This window comes from Apodemus sylvaticus, chromosome 9, assembly GCF_947179515.1.
Source record: "Apodemus sylvaticus chromosome 9, mApoSyl1.1, whole genome shotgun sequence".
NCBI classification, from domain to species: Eukaryota; Metazoa; Chordata; class Mammalia; order Rodentia; family Muridae; genus Apodemus; species Apodemus sylvaticus.
Genome location: NC_067480.1, coordinates 107,803,529 through 107,821,589, shown reverse-complemented (window position 1 = coordinate 107,821,589; position 18,061 = coordinate 107,803,529). Strand labels below are relative to the sequence as shown.

General features: G+C 46.9%; 1 protein-coding gene across 4 annotated transcripts in view; it reads left to right on the top strand.

The window, feature by feature from the left end:
• The window catches only part of Aff3 (ALF transcription elongation factor 3), a 498,796-nt gene that overhangs the window by 464,521 nt on the left and 16,214 nt on the right, over nt 1–18,061 (top strand). For all 4 annotated transcript variants that reach the window (XM_052193067.1, XM_052193068.1, XM_052193066.1 and 1 more), the window contains 5 exons: nt 243–1,340; nt 3,094–3,218; nt 5,950–6,151; nt 7,029–7,156; nt 17,559–17,622. In XM_052193067.1, coding sequence (XP_052049027.1) covers nt 243–1,340; nt 3,094–3,218; nt 5,950–6,151; nt 7,029–7,156; nt 17,559–17,622 — 1,617 coding nt within the window. The remainder of the gene's footprint in view (nt 1–242; nt 1,341–3,093; nt 3,219–5,949; nt 6,152–7,028; nt 7,157–17,558; nt 17,623–18,061) is intronic.

Here is an 18,061-nt window from a genome sequence, read left to right as displayed (position 1 = left end):
CCTGTTGTTTTATTACGTGGACTGGAAACTGCTTCGTGGGTAGAAAGAAGCCAGGGCCAGCTGGGCACCCTCTGTACCAGCAGAGCGCTGCCCCACATACCTGCGTTTCCATTTTGTTTGTTGCTAGCCCATTCAATTTTCTTTTGCTTAGCAGAGAATGTCAAGATCAAAACATCCAGGACCCCTTTCAAGTGAGCCTGTTATAAAAGCTGTGTTGTTTGTCCCCGGTTTTCTGTTTTCAGGCTGAACCTGCTTCCTCTAACAAGTGGCAGCTGGATAAATGGCTAAACAAAGTTAATCCTCACAAGCCGCCAATTCTGATCCAAAATGAAAGCCACGGCCCGGAAAGGAATCAATACTACACACCGCCAGTGAAAGATGAAGGGCAAGACTGCGGGAAACTTCCGGAGATCTGCCAAGCCAGCCTGAGGGACAAGGATCTCAAGACTGCCTGCAAGGAGGAGCAGCGGCCAAGGACCGCAAATAAGGCCCCTGGCAGCAAAAGTGTAAAGCAAAAGTCCCCACCCGCTGCGGTGGCTGTGACCGCAGCTGCCCTGCCGCCCACAGTGCCCAGCGCGCCCACGGAGAGCACGCCCGCGCCTGCCCGCAGGTCAGCAGGCAAGAAGCCCACCCGGCGCACCGAGAGGACCTCAGCCGGGGACAGTGCCAACTGCCACCGGCCAGAGGAGCCAGTGGCCCCCGACACGCTGGGGGCAAGCGTGGTGGGACCCCTAGAGCCCCCCAAAACCAGGCCGTGTGGTAACAGCAGGACAGGCCACCGCAAGGAGCTGCGCTCCTCCGTGACCTGTGAGAAGCGGCGCACGCGGGGCCTGAGCAGAATCGTCCCTAAATCCAAGGAGTTTATTGAAACAGAATCTTCGTCTTCCTCTTCCTCCTCGGACTCAGACCTGGAGTCAGAGCAAGAGGAGTACATCCTGTCCAAGGCTCCGACCACCACTGGGAGTGAGCAGCGGCTGAAGGAGGCAGCCAACAGCAGCAGCAGCAGCAGCAGCAGCAGCAGCAGCACCTCCCGGGCTTCTGTGGGCTCCATCAACGCCAGGACCACCAGTGACATTGCCAAGGAGTTAGAGGAACAGTTCTACACGCTGGTCCCCTTTGGCAGGAATGAACTGCTTTCTCCACTAAAGGACAACGATGAGGTCAGGTCTCTCTGGGTCAAAATTGACCTGACCCTCCTGTCCAGGATCCCAGAACACCTGTCCCAGGAGCCTGGGGTCTTGAGTGCTCCTGCAGCCAAGGACACTGACAGTGCCCCAGCCAGCCATGCATTAGACCCACCTGCCGAAAAGACTTTGCCAAAATCCAAGAGGAAACGCAAGGTAGGTCTGGAGTTGGGAGGAGCCATCTCTCTGTGTCTCTCTTTGCACTGCAGGGTGAGGGGTAGATCCCAGATAATAAACTGCTGGTCTGGACTGTGGGTGTCTGCAGTTGTGTGCCCTCCAATAACTGCGTAAGTAGTTGTTATACACACGCAATAAGGAAGCACCATCACACCTTATAGATGTGGATTCTTAAGCACCGCCCCTGGCCTGGAGGAATGATCATTCCGGCAAGATTTATTGAGGATGCAGACCCAGGCAGAGTGCAGGGGAAAGGGGAGACTGATTAAATACGGTGACTTGGAAGTAATGTTTATTAGACAATCCTCCTGGCCAAGATGAAGGTATTCCTCATTTTGGAAGGGTATATGTCAAAGGTATTGTCTCTCCTGTTTATAGTCATCTTTATTATGAACAAGAGAATTTATGATACCGGAAATGTCTTTCTTCACATAGTAACATTAAATAGTTTAACCCTATGAAGTAGAACTTGAACCGTGGGAAAGAAGAACCACACAAGTGTTGCTTCTTCTGTTGTTCTTAATACATATGTGAAGGGTTTTTTTTTCAATGTTTTATATGCTCAATGTGTGTGTGTGTGTGTGTGTGTGTGTGTGTGTGTGTGTGTGTCAGGGTCAGAAGACAAATTTGTGAGTTAGTGGTTTATTTCCACAGTGTGGGTCCTAGGAATTGAACTCAGGTTATCAGACTTGACAGCAAGTGCCTTTTACCTTGCAGGACCAAATGTGTAGCTTGCCTGTGTGCCATGAACAGGGAACTAGCTTCCTATTCAGTAGAAAACATCACAACCCCTCATGCCACCCACTCTCCATGGGAGGGCTGGAGAGGGCAAACAACTAACCAGACTCCCTGCACAGACTGACACAGCTGGGTCCCGCCCCCCCCCCCACCACCACCACCACTGAAACTCCATAACTGATAACCAAGGACTTAACGTTGGCTTTGGACTCTTTATGGGGCCATTGTAACAACATGAGCTTCAAATATCCTCCATGGTAGAGGCTGCTTGATGCAGTCCTGGCTAAGAAGAGTCAGTCCTCTCTGTCTTTTATGCTTGCACTTTTTCCTGGGAAATACCCCCATATAGCCCTGGGGATGCCACCCTGGGTTAAGCTCTGGTCTCCCCAGGAGTAGTCCTTTGGGGAGTATATTTCTATTGTACCCTGACAGTATAGAGTCAAACACATTAATGCAGCAAGAACCCAGCACAGGTCCTATCTTACCAAAATGAACTTTGAAGTGTTTGGGGCTGGAAATTGTGAGCCGGAAATAAAGCACACCAGGCAGCAGCCCCTGCTTGCTGTTCCTGGAAGGCTTGATGACTTGAAAGGGGCAGCGCTGGGGTCTCTCCCCACGGTCACTCCAACAAGCCTGGGCAGAGCACACCTCCTATACTTTATTCTGATACCAGGAAGGGAGGAGGGACCGTGACGCCACAGGCTAATTCAGACCTGATCTAGTCTGCAAAGCTAAACACTAGGCTGCTTTCATCATCCATATTTTGATCACAACATGATATCTGTCCCTTCACTAAGCCACACATAAACCCAACACATGTCCTCCTGGTCCACCGAAGGGAAGCTACCCCAGAGGCTGGCTTTGTCTCTGCCTCGGTCTCTAGAGGAGCCAGGCAGGGGCACCTCCCAAGAGGCCTTGCTCCATAATGGTGTCCTGCAGCTCATGGCACCCCTCAGAGTCCAAAGCTGATTGGCTTCTGCTTATTACCACCCAGTGTGACAACGAAGATGACTACAGAGAGATAAAGAAGGCCCAGGGAAAGAAGGAGAGTGCTTCACGCCTCGCCGCCTCCACTAATAACGCCTTGTCCAGCAGCCACTGCAACACAAACATCAACAAGTAAGCCTGTTCCCTGGGAGGAGGGAGGAGGGAGTGTGTGTGTGTGTGGGGGGGCAGCTGAAGCAGGCCACTGAGTCTGAAAGTCATGCGCTGTGTTGAGGAGACTGAAGAGCCTTTTGATTGCTCTAATCCGAATCTAAAGGCTTGCTTCCCGCAGATTAACCAGAACTGATACTTAGCTCTAATGGGAGCCTCTGGCCCTTCTTTTGACAGCTATGGTAGGTGTATGGCATGTAACCAGAGACCAGCAACCGGGAAGCACGGCTCTGAGCTCTGTACTCCCCCTAATGTGGTAACCAAATGTTACAAGCTAGTATTTTAATAGTAAGAACATAAAACCCCAAGGGCTTGGGGAGAGTCTGTAGGTGATGCACCTAAGCTCTCAGGCGTAGACGAATAGTGCACTTAAAAAAGGATGTGTGCTTCCAAGGTCAAACCACCACCCAGCCATTCCTCTAGAGGAACAGCACAGCCCCACCACCACCACCTCCCCCTGTGATAAATGGTCTTCCAGCAAGGCAAGGTCCCAGGTATTCATTAAAGCAGGTAGCTTCGCTTCAGTCATAGAGGCTTTTCCATTTAGAAGCACCTCGGCCCAGACCTGCTGCTCCTCTGCTGAGACGCCTCTCGCTCTCCCTGACTATACATAGAGGACATTAAAGGGGAGATTAATGGTTCTGCACAGCACATAAAAATGTAAAACTGAAAGGTTGGGGAAGATGTAGAGCAGCACTGAGAGTCAAAGATGAAATTGGAGAGCAGAGGCCCACAGGCCCACAGTGCCACGGGGATCACCTTGAAGATGCTGAAGCCATGCCCCAAGAGGGAGCAAATACTCACTGCCCCCACAGTCCTCTGTGCATTCCCAAGGACGAGAGAAATGGGAATGGAGGGACTTTGCTCCCAGAAATATTTCTCTTTAATGCACAGTATGTTTTATGTGCATTTGTCAGTGCATTAAATAACCTTCCTATCTAGTGACAGTTATAACCGCTGCATAGCGATGAGCTCCGATGATATTTCAAGGTGCCTAACAACTGTAGCATGGCAAGAAAGCACGGTGGTTTCTGCTGAGGCACAAGTGCAGGTATCCCTAAAGTGACCCAGCTCAACCGTTCTTCTGATCCTTGCCCTTTCTTGGGACTAAAGGAGATGCTCCTAAGAGAGCTGAGATGTTTGAGAGTGACGATGACGGTGGGACCTTTCGGCCACCGGAAGTCATGGACCTTGAATTAAAATCTCTTGCCCTCACACTGTCGGGCAGAGCCTCTGGTATCTGATTGCTTTGCTGACACTAAGTAGCGACACAGTGTGAGTGAGAACACCTAGCGATACAATGTGAGCACACGGATAGTATCTCACTGGGAAAGGTGGTCTCTGAAGCTCTGGGATTGTGCTTCTCACAATTCTACTGCCAAGGTCTACCACCATAGGAGAGTACAGAGCTGATCACGTAGCTAGCTCTCCAGAGGACGCTTCTTTGGTCCTCTATATAAACTTGCAACAAAGAAGAGAATCAGATATACCCATAATGATGCTTAATGTTATAATTTGTTCTTCATGACACATAAAGAATGTAAAATAATAGATGCTTAGAAGCAGGGTCTTTAAGAGATGATTGCTTTCAGGCTTCCCCACCTCCATCCCTAATATCAGCATCCTTCCCTTCAGCGGACACAACTTAAGACTCACCCAGAACAGTTGTCTATAGACTGAGTACTTTTAGAACCAGAAATTGTGTCTCCACGTGTATCTATTTGCATGATGTTAAAGAACTTTACTGTTTAATTTAGAGGCCAGTACTTAAGATTCCTGCTGTGACTACCAGCTAAGGAAATTGCTTTTGAAGTGACTTAATGGCTTGTTTGCTCTGATAACCAACACATACAATTAACCCATCATAACCCCGGGAGTCACAACTAAACCTTCATTGCTTTTACTGTTTTGTTGCAGTTGTGTAAATTGTATTAGGTGACTCTATAGGCATCTTTGGTTAGCAGTGATTGAGTATAACATATCCTTCACAAACAATTCTTCTTCCTAATGCAAAACACATAAATTCCCAGAAATAAGCATCGTCATAGACACTGTAAGACTTTAGTGTAAGTGAATCTGTCTTCTCTACTGGTTGATTTGGAGAAATTCTGTTTAAGAATAGACAATAGTCTTTAAGGTAAAAGAGATCAGACATTGTAGTTTCAAGTACCAGTTCCTTTTTTTCTGTGTTTATTCTGATCAATGCCTGGTGAATTCCAAGACTCAATAGTTAGAAGGTAGCTTCAGGCCTTGGAGTCACCCTGATGTTCTATGACTGTATCCTACAGACCCAGTCACTGGCTGGTGGGTGCTGTCTAAGACACTAAGAGCTCAGTTTACTGCTGTTGATTGTTGCTTGGCTTTTCCAAGCTACTCAGGCTCATGAGGAGAAGCTTGTTTATTCAGTATTTGTAGACACCTCGATGAAGAATTGAGAACGTGAACATGTTACTCTCCTTAGGCCTTCATTGGCAGGAACTCAGGATTACTGCATGTCCTGATAAAGTAAAGACACCAAACATGAGATTTGTTTATTGTTTACTGTGGTCCTGATGCCATAAAGTCACTTCGCCAAAATAATTCCCAAGAAACTTCTTCCTGCCAGCAGATGTTAATGAGAGGTTGGGCCGTCCAAGAAGCACGGCCTTTCTTTCCTGTGCAGACGGGGATGCTCTGTTGCTGTTTCTCTTTTCAGCTTGGCAATACCAATAAACAAAAATGAAAAGATGCTCCGGTCACCCACTTCGCCGCTCTCCGGTGCATGCAAGCACAAGTACTCCAGCGAGGACTTGACTTCTTCCAGCCGACCTCATGGCAACGGGTTGTTGACTTCAGTGTCTTCCAATAAAGAGCCTAAGGCGGAGAGCCAGCTGCAGGCGCACACTGGAGACCTCACGGTTTGTCAAGGCCCTTCTTTTCTAAATAAACTCAGTGAAATTGGGAGCCCAGCACTCTACCTCTAGCTTAGAAATACAGATTCTCACACACAGGGCGTGTGGCAGCAGCACACATCTGTAATCTTAGCATTCAGCAGGCTGAGGCAGTTCAAAATCGACCTGACTGACCTGATTTACATGCCAAAACCTTTTCTGGGGGCGGGGGAGGGGGGAGAGAGAGAGAGAGAGAGAGAGAGAGAATCCTTAAACCCTTCCCTAGATCTACTGAAGCAGAAGCTAAGCCAGCTCTGTCTTAGCAGGATTCCATATGATTCTGGTATGTATCCAAATTGAGAAAAATACAAGCCCAGGACCTCCACCCATAGTTCCTATTTGAACTTGAGTAAGTTGCCTAACCCACCCAGACTAAGTTCTCCCACCCATGAAAAGAGCACAAGACATCCTTTTTTATATTGCTGTGGGAACAGAATCCCTCAGCTTGATACCTAGATATGCACAGGCATCCCTAATCCAAAGGGTTCCAAGATCTGAAACTTGCTGAGTGCCAACATAATTCTGCAAATGGGTCATTCCACGCCTAATCTCCTCCTAGGATAGATTCACAAAACTGTTTTAAAACATACAGCATACAATTGCTTTAATGTGTATATAATTACCACATGCGTGGGGAGAAAAACAGATGAGTTTCATACTTAGACTTCCCCAAAAAATATCACTTGTGGTCCCCAGCATTTTGGATAAAGAATACATAGCCTGCGTTCAGAATCACCATCATGTCCAGTATAGAGCAGCAATATTCTGTGGGTAAAAAGGTATCTAGTGGCTCCCTTGGCCAAGTAGCCGTGTCTCAGTGGGCTCTGTCTCGTTTGTTCTTTAGAAGGCCTCTCACAACAGTTCTGAAAATGGCATCCTCCATAGCAAGTCACGGCCCCAGACTGAGCCATGGTCTCCGGGTCCCAATGGCCACAGGGACTGCAAGAGACAGAAATTGATCTTCGATGACATGTAAGTTCTTAATATGGTGAGGAAGAAGAATGTAGAAAAAGATCATTGCCTCTCATTTATGATGTGACTGCCCTCGCATGACATGGTCGTTTAAATGTCCCTCTCAAAGGATATCCTAACTTTGTGGGCACCCCTGGGTAAACAGGATTACCAGGGCTAATGGGGTTGGCACGCAAGTCCTCAGGAAACTGAGGCAAACTGAACTGCTGGGCCTTATTTCTTCTCTAATTATGTATGTATCTGTCTGGGTATGTGTCTGTGAGTGTGGGTCTTCACGGATCGCCCAGTGGGGGTTCTGGGACCAAGCCCAAGCCCTCCGCAAGACCAGGGTACACTCTTAACTGCTAAGCTCTGTGCAGCCCCCAGTGAGTCTCATTTCTAAGGATATGGATTAAGGGATATTGGATTTATAAAACCAATAGAAGCATGTCTGGTTTTGTAAATTAGAATGGCCAGAGAAAAATATCGATTTACCCCCCGAAGGCTGTTTTCTGGCAAGACGTGGGTTTTTTTTTTTTTTTTTTGTTTGGTTTTTTTTTTTGTTTTTTTGAGACAGGGTTTCTCTGTATAGCCCTGGCTGTCCTGGAACTCACTCTGTAGACTAGGCTGGCCTCAAACACAGAAATCCACCTGCCTCTGCCTCTGCCTCTGCCTCCCAAGTGCTGGGATTAAAGGCATGTGCCACCACCGCCCGGCTTGTGGGTTCTTTATAACAGCGTAAACAGGCCTGAAATAGAACAGCCAGCCCCACATCCTCTGTCCACTTGTACTAAACCTGAATGCATCTCTCATAGCCAGCATCAGCTCACAAGGAGAAAGGAATGGAAGATAGAGAGGAAGACTGGCCAGCCATGCTCTGGAGACTGAAGACACTTTAGTCTTCCAGGGAGAAAGCAGGTGTCAAAGGAGGCAGAAGGTGGGGTTTCCTGAGTCCGGCCTGAATCCTGCTTTCAGTTGTTAGCTGACACACAAACATGCAACGCATGTGCAGGGGAGGCAGGATAAATGAGGTCTCCAGAAACAGCAGGCAGGAGAGTCCTGCCCTCTGGTGGCTCACAGTGCAACTGCAGAGACAGACTATGAACCATAAGCCCTCTGGAAGTGAGAATATAAAGTGCTCTCAAGGTGTCCCGGCCCCTTTTCAGAAAGATCAATAATTCCAATGATGACTGCTTCCCTCCTTGGAGATGCCACAAAAGCAAAAGCTTCTGGGGAGCCTGGGGCTCCCTGCTGGGATGGCACTCCTGTGCACTCTGGGACAGCCCTCCCTCATCCTCACCGGAGTATAGACATGCGTTACCTGCTTCTCTGCTGGGCCTATACCGAGTCGTAACCTTTTACGTGTTAATTAGACTTTGTACATTAACCAGGGCACAGAGTTCAGGGTTTGGAAGCCAGATGTACATCTCTGTGTCATTTAAAAAGCTCGTGCTAAGGTAACAATGTGGGGAGCAAGGTCTCACTTCCTCCTCTGGTGACTGCAGCTGCAGGCCAGCTCCACGCGTGCAACCCTCCCCCCACTTGTTCCCCTCCCCTTTGCCCAGCACGAGCACAACAGTAGGTGCTCATGGGCCCTCGGGACAGACAGCAGCCAGACAGTCAGCTGCGGTCTCTTTCAGACTTCGTGTGGAAACTGTCCCTGTGAACTTTAGTCGTTTTTCAAAACAGACACAATTAGAGTGATAATTAAGGTGATTGTGGTTTGGAGTCATAGCTGGTAACAGAAGTGTTATAGGCACTGAGGTGCCCACAACACCAAATATTTCCAGTATATGATATGGGAAGTATAGTAAAGATAAGAAGAAAAGAACAAGCGTTTATGAGAAAATATGTTTAATGACTTTGCCAGTGTGCGAAACAGAGGCTTGAGTCAAAGCAGCCCATATCTGAGGGTTCTTGGGCTTTTTATGGGGGGGAAATGGTTCTCATTATGTCCTTGTCTGTTCCACTGAAGAGGCTCTGCCTTTGCTTGTGCTGGGACTGTTTGTTCTGTTAGGGATATAGTAGAATGAAATGGAAAAGCACTCTTCCACACCCCCTGTGTGGAGAGGAGTGTCCACTTGCCCCAAATGATTTGAAATCTGTTAGTAAAATCAACACACAACAGAAACAGCCGCTGGTCTAAGAACGCTGTGGGGAGCTTCTAAAATCCCAAAAAGCAAAGAACCAACATTGTCTCTCCCTTTAAACCATGAAAATAGCTGTGCCTCAAGAGACCAAAGTTACCTGGCATGCAAAATGTCTTACACATCTATCTGCTACATACAAAGCACCTACTATGTGCTGGGTACAATCAATAGCCAGGATATAATGATGAGTTCATTCTGTTCTTCTCCAGAGTCAGGAGAGAAGCCCATGAATGGGGCCACTGCAGCCACCAACTACAGTGACTGCTATGGCCACACCTGCCCCTCTTCCCGCCCCTTCTCTTCCCTCTTAGTCCCTTGTCTTAGTTCCCATTGGCTTCTTTTCCTCTTCTTCCTCCTTCAAGTGAGCTCTCTCCCATCCCCTTGTTTTCCTTCCCTTCTGTCATAATTAGCTTCAACTTGACACACTTGGAAAGAGGAAACCTCAGTCAAGCAACTGTGTCCATGAGAAATGGCCTGTGGGTGTGTTTATGAGACATTCTCTTGAGTGTCAGTCAGTGCAAGAGCCCAGCCCACTGTGGGTGGTGTCATCCCTAGGCAGGCGATGCAAATAAGCCCTTCCTTCCTTTCTTCCTTCCTTCCCTTTCCCATTGGATTTTTCCTCCTCTTTTCCTTGCCCCTCAGTTCCTTTTCCTCTTCTTTTACCTGACATCTGCCCTGGCAGCTTCCTGGCCAAGAAGTCCTCAGCCCCTGCCACTTTCTTTGGCTTATCTTCACTGGGGGTCATCAATGGGCCCTGAGATGAACAGAGAGGCTGCCGGGAGAAGGAAGGAAGGGGCCAGATCGTTAGGGCCAGAGCCATTGAGAAGCTGATGGGAAACCACTAGAACGATCCAAAAAGTAACAGATGCCGGGCTCTGGTTGAGTTAGTTTGTTTTCACTCGCTGACTTAGTTATTTACTTTGCAACCCAATCACAGCTTCCCCTCCCTCCTCTCCTCTGGGTCCTGGCTCTCACCTGATCTCCCCCATCCCTCTCCCTTTCTCCACAGAGAACGGGAAGACTCCCATGTACATCAACCCAAGCTGCAGTTCACATAGCTTTAAAAAAAAAAAAAGGAAATTCATCCTTTTGTATTATAAATACTGGTTAATGGTTGAATAAACATACAATTCAGACAACAACTGAATCCGCCAGGCTGTCAAGAATGTGTGCTGAACAGATACAGCTATTGCAGAATTATAAATACCTTTCCCGGGGAGGGCCTGGATCTTTCTATCTTTCGTTTTTTTATGAACTTGCAGGAAAGAACGTTTAGATTCATGGTCTTCCACATCTCACTTCCTCTGTTTCTCACCAATTAAGCAGCAGTTAGTGCTTTGAGGATGCAGATGAACTGAAGGGGAAAGCTCTTATTTTAGAACCTGAATCAAGGTCAGCTTGCTCTTGGTAAGCTGTGGGTGGGCGGGAGCAGACTAGCAGCAGTCTGACAGCCCCTCCTCCCCTGGCATTCCGCAAAAGCCTGAAAAGCAGGGACAGTTCTACTTACTCCACAGCCTCAGGAGGAAGGTGGCAAGCAGACTTTTCTTTGAAAAGACAGAATCTGAGGATTTATATCGAGGAGCCGCAGTGCTTGGTTCAACACACAGCTTAGATGCCAGTCTTATTAGTGCAAACCTGTGAGCTGTATATTAGTTGGTGTCGTAATTAGTGACAGGGAGCTTTGGCTGAGAATTGAGAGATGGGATGGTGGTGAAAGGCTTGGCTAGGAAGGAAGCCCAGCTCCTGCCAGCCATATTGCTGTGTTGGAAGCCAGCGGGGCTGGAGGCCAGCACTGCCTGCTGGTCGCTGAAGGATGTGCTGTCCCCTGCCTGTATTTCCATGGAAGGTAGTCACGACCAGAGCACCCAGCCCATCTACCAAATGTCCCATCTGTCCCCATGATGCCAATAACAGGAGCAGAGCTACCTATCCCTGCCTGCGCTGAATGAGGACTCCCTGGGACACACAGTACTGAAGGCCATGAGCATGGAAAATGTGAATGTCAGGAAAGGACCAGGGCTTAACATGTGTAAGGTAATCACATGGCACAGTCTTCTAGCTAAAAGGATTTTAGCTTTATAGAGGAAGGGAAGATTCGCGTATTTGAGAGGTCGAATCTCCTGCAGTATGACTTAGTCAAAGGAAACTAAGCAGAATTTCTGCATACATAGGCCCTATTGTCATAGGCAGGGCACTCTGGGGACCTTTCCCCCTCACTAAAAAAAAAGGTGGCCCCACCTTTTTGGTCTTAGGGAATTGTTTCCGTTGTGCATCCCCTGTCCCAGGTTGGGTCCCTACTTTATTCTGACGGATGGAAAAATGGAAACGTCGAGTGGGGAAAAGGGCACCTCCCTCTTACCGAAACCCTTAGGCTTGGCTAAACCCAACCATTGACACCTCCAACGCAGAGAGGAGCAGCAACGAGACAGGTGGTTTTTCCATTTCAATAAAAGAATGATTTTTTTATTGCTTAAATGATTAAAACCTTGCCCGCCTTAGCCAGCACAACCTGAGAAATGCACCCTGTGTGCTGTAAGGAACGTGGCATAGGGTGCTCCCCCTCGGAGAAGCCAGGTTCCAGACTCCTTAGGATTCCAGTGAGTATCAAGGAACGAGGCTGCATAGGACCCATGCTGTGTAACCTCGTGTCTGGCTGCATCCACACGCGTGCAGACAGCAGCAGCACCTGAGAGCCCCAGGCTGCAAACACCCCCACCAATGGGACTACTGGAGGGGAGTAGGCATGCATGCGTGCATGCGTGCGTGACACTGAGTTTGTTACCCAGTTCTGCAAAGCTAGCACTACAAAACAGCTCGTGTGTGAAAAAGAAACATTTAGCCTCTTGCATGGTCGGTCCGGCTCCTTCTGGAACAAGCACCCGAAAGCCAAGGACACGGCTAGGGCATGCCGGATGGCGCTGGGGTGCCGTAGGAGGGAGGCATCTGTCTGATACCAGTCTTGCTCCTCTGTCTGATGTGGATTTTGGTTTCTCCAAGTCAGCCAGCCTGATTTCGCCACACCTGGGAGCCTGTTTTTGTTCAAACACAGCTCTCATCCCTGCCAGTTTGCACAGAACAGGCGCGTCCTGTGGAAGGATGGCCTTTCAGAGAGGTAGGAATTACCGAAAGCAGCTTTGCCAGCCTCTCTGTGGGAGGCCATTCATCTCTCTGTTCCTTCAGCCAGGAAGGAGAACAAAAACCCACGTCCTCTCTAAAGCTCCTGTGCTCAGATAGGTCAGATCCTCTGCACCACGCTGCTGCCGCTCAGGGCCACCGCGTGTGTTTGTAGATGATGCTGATGGAAGAAAAGGAAAGGGAGCGTGTCCTGTTTGGATCAAGTACACTGATCGCTTTTGTTACACTGACCTAGTAGAGCCAAGGTGAGCATGGCTGAGCTCAGACTCCGCCATCAGCCAGTCCTGGTTTCTGCGGAGAGCTGGATACTCTTCCTTTTGCGATGTTTAATTGCACACTTACTGGTGTCCATGACCATCATAAGACACTATAAAATATAATACACAGGGTATTATTATAGAAATATAAAGATTCTTCCTGATTTTCCCACCTAAAGACAGATTGGATGAAAAATGTATTCTGCACTGAGCCCATTAGGTTTATTTTAGAACCTTTGATATATTAGATTCTGTACCTCTGACGGGGTAAGGACAATTTCATTTTTCCTACTGACTTGTATAGTGCTGTGGAAAGAGTGCCTTCAGATTAGCGTGAATCCACAGCCACGCTGGACAGTCTGAGTGACATCCCTCTGGTCCCAATGGCTTTATAATGGCCTGGTTTAGGAGCATAGCGGCAGAAATCACCTGAGAGGAGAAAAACGGGCCAATCTTCAGGCAATTTTCCTTGCTTAGTATAGTGAGCCCTCCATTATATGCAAAGCGGATTCTAACGAGCGTGTTTGTAAATGGTCCATAGACAGCACCGGGTTTTCCTTTAGCGTGGCAGCTTACTGTTGTAGCTGCCAGGATTCAGTCAGAAAATTAAATGTGTTAGGCACTGCTGTGTGTCCATGACTCAGCCTCCACATCAGGTTTGAAAGATGCATTCACATGCTACAGATAAAAACAGCATTGATTGAAGAACACACATTAGGGGCTATCAGCGCCTGCCATCTCTAAGCGTAACTTAGAAGATCTGTGAAATCTAAGCTTATGACTGAGACAGTTATTTTTTTCCTCCATGGGAACAAAATGCATTTAAAATGACAGTCTTTTAGTGGTGAGGTCTGCAAAGCAGGACACACACACAAAATGACCAAACTTAGATACTAGAGTGTAGAGCGGATAATGATGTGGAGAACTTCGAGTTGCCATGGAGACATTCTCCGGCTCATTGGCTTATGATGCTTCGCCCTCTCAGAAGGCACCACTCTTCCCCAAGCTCAGAAGAAATTCAGTACAATTCAAGGATTACTGTAGGCTGGGGAAAACCAAAGAGGTCAGCGGTATGGTTCCCGCTGAAACGTACCAGTGGCCAAGCTGCACACATGAAGTAACTCTAGTCCTGTAAACTTGGAAGGTAATTAATTATCCACCAAGTATAGTACAGACAAGTTCTCTGTAATGGTGGGAAAGGGTCAGAAGCAAGGGCTGTGCCAATAGTTCCTGACAGTGGTCAGACTCCAAGAGGAGTGACCGTCAGTTCATGATAGGATTTGGTGAACTCTCATTGGATGGGCAGAAAGCACAACATTCTGGGCAGGGAAAGGCAGAGCAGAGAGAGCAGAGCTTCAAAACAGAGAGGCAGGTTGTCAAAGCCGATGGAACCTGCCTCGACTCTGCTCAGAGTCCCTCACGGACACCTAACCTGCTAAGATTTGACTTCAGAGGCCCCAGAGTTTGATTTTAGGACAAGGTGATGAAACAACAGAAACTGTTTTAGAAACACTGGTCAAGGAATAAGTTTCCAGATTGACTGTAAGGGAGGAGGAGTTACAGACCCCCAAACTATCATGAAAAGCCAACTCAGATGGTTCTTCCTTAAGAGAAGAGGAATAGGACTGGAGAGATGGCTCAGTGGTTAAAAGCACTGACTGCTCTTCCAGAGGTCCTGAGTTCAAATCCCAGCAACCACATGGTGGCTCACAATAGGATCTAATGCCCTCTTGTGGTGCGTCTGAAGATAGCTACAGCATACTCATACACATAAATAATTAAAAAAAAAAATTCAGTTAAAAAAAAAAAGAGAAGAGGACTGGTAAGAGGAAGCACAGACACATCTGGCAACCAGAGAGAAATAGTGAAAACTGTAAACTCACCTCACACTGTCAGCCTGGGGTCTGAAGCTCAGTAGTCAGTCTAGGCTTGGCTGCAGGCAAATTATAATTGTGTGTTGGGATGTGAAGCCAAAGACCAATCAGAGCAGCAACTCTGCCCCTTCTGATGCCCTAAGAGCAGATATGTGTCATGGTACAGTGTTCCAAACCCACAGGATCTAAGCCATCAAGAAATGATCCCTAGGGGCTGGAAAGATGGCTCAGGGGTAAGAGCACTGGTTGTTCTTCCAGAAGACCTGGGTTCAATTCCCAGCAACCACATGGCAGCTTACAACCATCTGTAACTCAGATCTCAGGAGATCCAACATGCACATGGTATACAGACACACATGTAGACAGACTACCCATTCACACACACACAAAAAAAAGGTTAAAAAAAAAAAAAGTAAAACTAAGTCTTTAAAAAAGAAAAGAAATGACCCATGATCCGCAGACTTCAGATGGTCACCAGTGACTTGTCGCTGGAGCGGTGGCACTCTTGTACTTCAGGATGTTGGTACAGAGAAAGTTGTACATGTGTGGGGCAAAGAGTACACAGAGACGACATAATTTCTGCTCAGCTTTACTGTGAATCAAAAAAATGCTCTAAAAACGATTTGTTTGGAAGCAGAAACAAGCAAGTAGTAACAGTGGAAATTGCCCAAGGTTGAACCGGTCTATCTGTAGCCAAAAAAGGAGGAACATTCTGTTAAGGCAATTGAAAAAGCATCCAGGTGGAGCTGTGGGTCCCCGGGAGATGAACTAGAAAAGCAGAGGTAATGGGAGCAGGCCCTCTTAACAAGGGAACTCTTCAGCCTCAGCAGAGACCCACCAAGGGGAACAGAGGCTTTGGAGCTGGATGGGAGCAAGGATGGTGAAGGAGACATTGCTCAAAGACAGACAGAGCATTCAGGAAATTCAGCCAGCTGCCTTGACACCTCTTTATGGTAACAGAACAACATGTCAGCCTCAGGATATGGCCACAACCCTGACAATATGTGTTAACTTTCTTTTAAAAAAAAAAATACTTCTTTTTTTTACAGTCCAGTCATTGCCCCGCTCCCAGTCCACCCTCCCACAGTTCCTCATCCCATTTTTCCTCCCTCCTGACTCCAAGAGGATGTCTCCCTTATCCCCACCAGACCTCCCCACTCCCTGGGGTCTCAAGCCTGTAGAGATTTTGGCGAGTCTTCTCCCACTGAGGCCAGACCAGGCAGTCCTCTGCTGTATATGTGTTGGGGACCTCATATCAGCTGGTGTATGCTGCCTGGTTAGTGGCTCAGTGTCTGAGAGATCGCGGGGGTCCAGGTCAGTTGAGACTGCTGGTCTTCCTATGGAGTCACCCTCCTCCTCAGCTTCTTCCAGCCTTTTCCTGATTCAACCACAGGGATCCCAGGCTTCTGTCCATTGGTTGGGTTTAAGTATCTGCATCTGACTCTTTCAGCTGCTTGTTGGGTCTCTCAGAGGGCAGCCATGCTAGGCTCCTGCTTGTAAGTGCATCAGTAATAGTGTCAGTCCTCCCCTTGAGATGGATCCCGTTAGGCCAGTCGCTGGTCCTCCTTTCCCTCAGGCTCCTCTCCATTTTTGTTCCTGCGGTTCTTTTAGACAGGGACAATTCTGGGCCAGAGTTTTTGACTGTGGGATGGCAGCCCCATCCCTCCACTTAATGCCCTGACTTTCTACCGGAGGGGAACTCTACAAGTTCCCTCTCCCCACTGTTGGGCATTCCATCTAAGGTCCCTCCCTTTGAGTCCTGAGAGTCTCTCTATTTTTTTTTTATTATTCAAATATTTGTTTTTGTATTTTTACCCAAAACTACTTATTTGCTTTGACTCCGATGTTGTTTCTTGGTTTGGTTAATTAACTGTGGTATTAACCCATGTTCGGCGGCAACAGCACATACTGATTTTTTTAAGCATTCTGATCTCTTTGAATGTTCTAACTACCTGGTATTACAATAAGGTAAAAGACCATTAGAATCTAAAACAAGACAGTTTAAAATAAGCATATCATACTAAGTTAAACAACCCATGACTAATGTGTCTGCTGACATCATATCCCCTGACTGGTATTCATGAGTAGGTCAAGTTTATTGATCACATAACACACAGAATACAAAGAAGTTTATGCTGGTTGCATTCTAAATGATGTGAAGGATTTTTTTATTATTATTAATCTGTTAGGCTAAGCAGTTTTAAAGGCTCCATCCCCTGCATAGGTATCCTATGTGTGTGACTCAGGGTTGCTATGCACCTGCGATTAGTCTCAGGACAAATTACCCTCATCTCCCAAAAGAACTGGCACTGGCCAGGGTTATTGCTTCAATATTACACATGTCTAATGCTTCTGTTTACCAGCTAGCTAATCAGCACTTCAGATGATACATGATGTCTCTGCATTGTTACAAGGTAGACATCATTTTACAATTAACTTTATTACAACTGGAAACATAATCACACTGCATCACAGTTCTCTCATCTCACCGTGAGACTTTAAGATAGCTAAATATATGTGCATACAATTCTAGGTACCATTTCTGTATATAAATGGCATACTCATGAGAACAAATAAATACCCATACATATCCAGGATATTAGGATCAGATATATTTATATCAGATATATCAGTTTCTAAGTTAAAGGGGGGAGGATGCATTTCTGTAGATACCATGCAAAATAAGGTCTTTTTCTTTTTTCTTATCCATGCAATAAAAAAAATTTTTTTAAAGTCTTATTCACAAATTAGGCACTGAGGGATCACGTTAAAGTAACTATAAATATAGGCTATCTGCATGTATTGAGTGGGTTTTGAATTGCTAACTTAGGAGAAAAATAATATATTTTATGTACAGGCTGTAATTTGGGAGTACAAAAAGTAGCCATGATTCTGTATTAAGCAAGAGTTTTTTAAATTGCGCTTTATGTTTGGATGAAAGGAAAGCGTATTTCCCGTCGATCTCTCCACTTAAGCCGTGATGGCATCTGATGTTCTCCTCTTGCAGGCCTCGAAGTGCAGATTATTTTATGCGCGAAGCTAAGCGGATGAAACATAAAGCAGATGCCATGGTGAGACCCTTTCTTTCTAGACTCGTTCGTCCAAATTGTGTTTGTGCTGCGACTTCGTCACTGGGGCAATATAGCTGGGGCAATTATAAAATCTATTACAAGGATGGCTGGGCCTGCTAAATGGGAAAATGTTTATATAATCAAAGGCTCATAGCCCAGTAAATTATGACTTCACTCAGCAATGTCTAACTGGAAGAAAGCCCTGGATAAATGAATACAGCACTTTAGTCTTAAGGTTTGAATAGTAGCCAGAGCCAGCGGAGTTAGTGGGTGGAGCCATTAGTAACAAATCAAGTTTGCATTTTACTCTCTGGCCAGTCTAGCTGGCTGTTCCTTGGCTCAGGCCCACAATTAAATCTCTTCTCAGGAAAACTGGTGTTCCTCCTGTGGGGACCAAAAAGGAACACACCCCCTGAAGTTTTACAACATAGAAATAGTC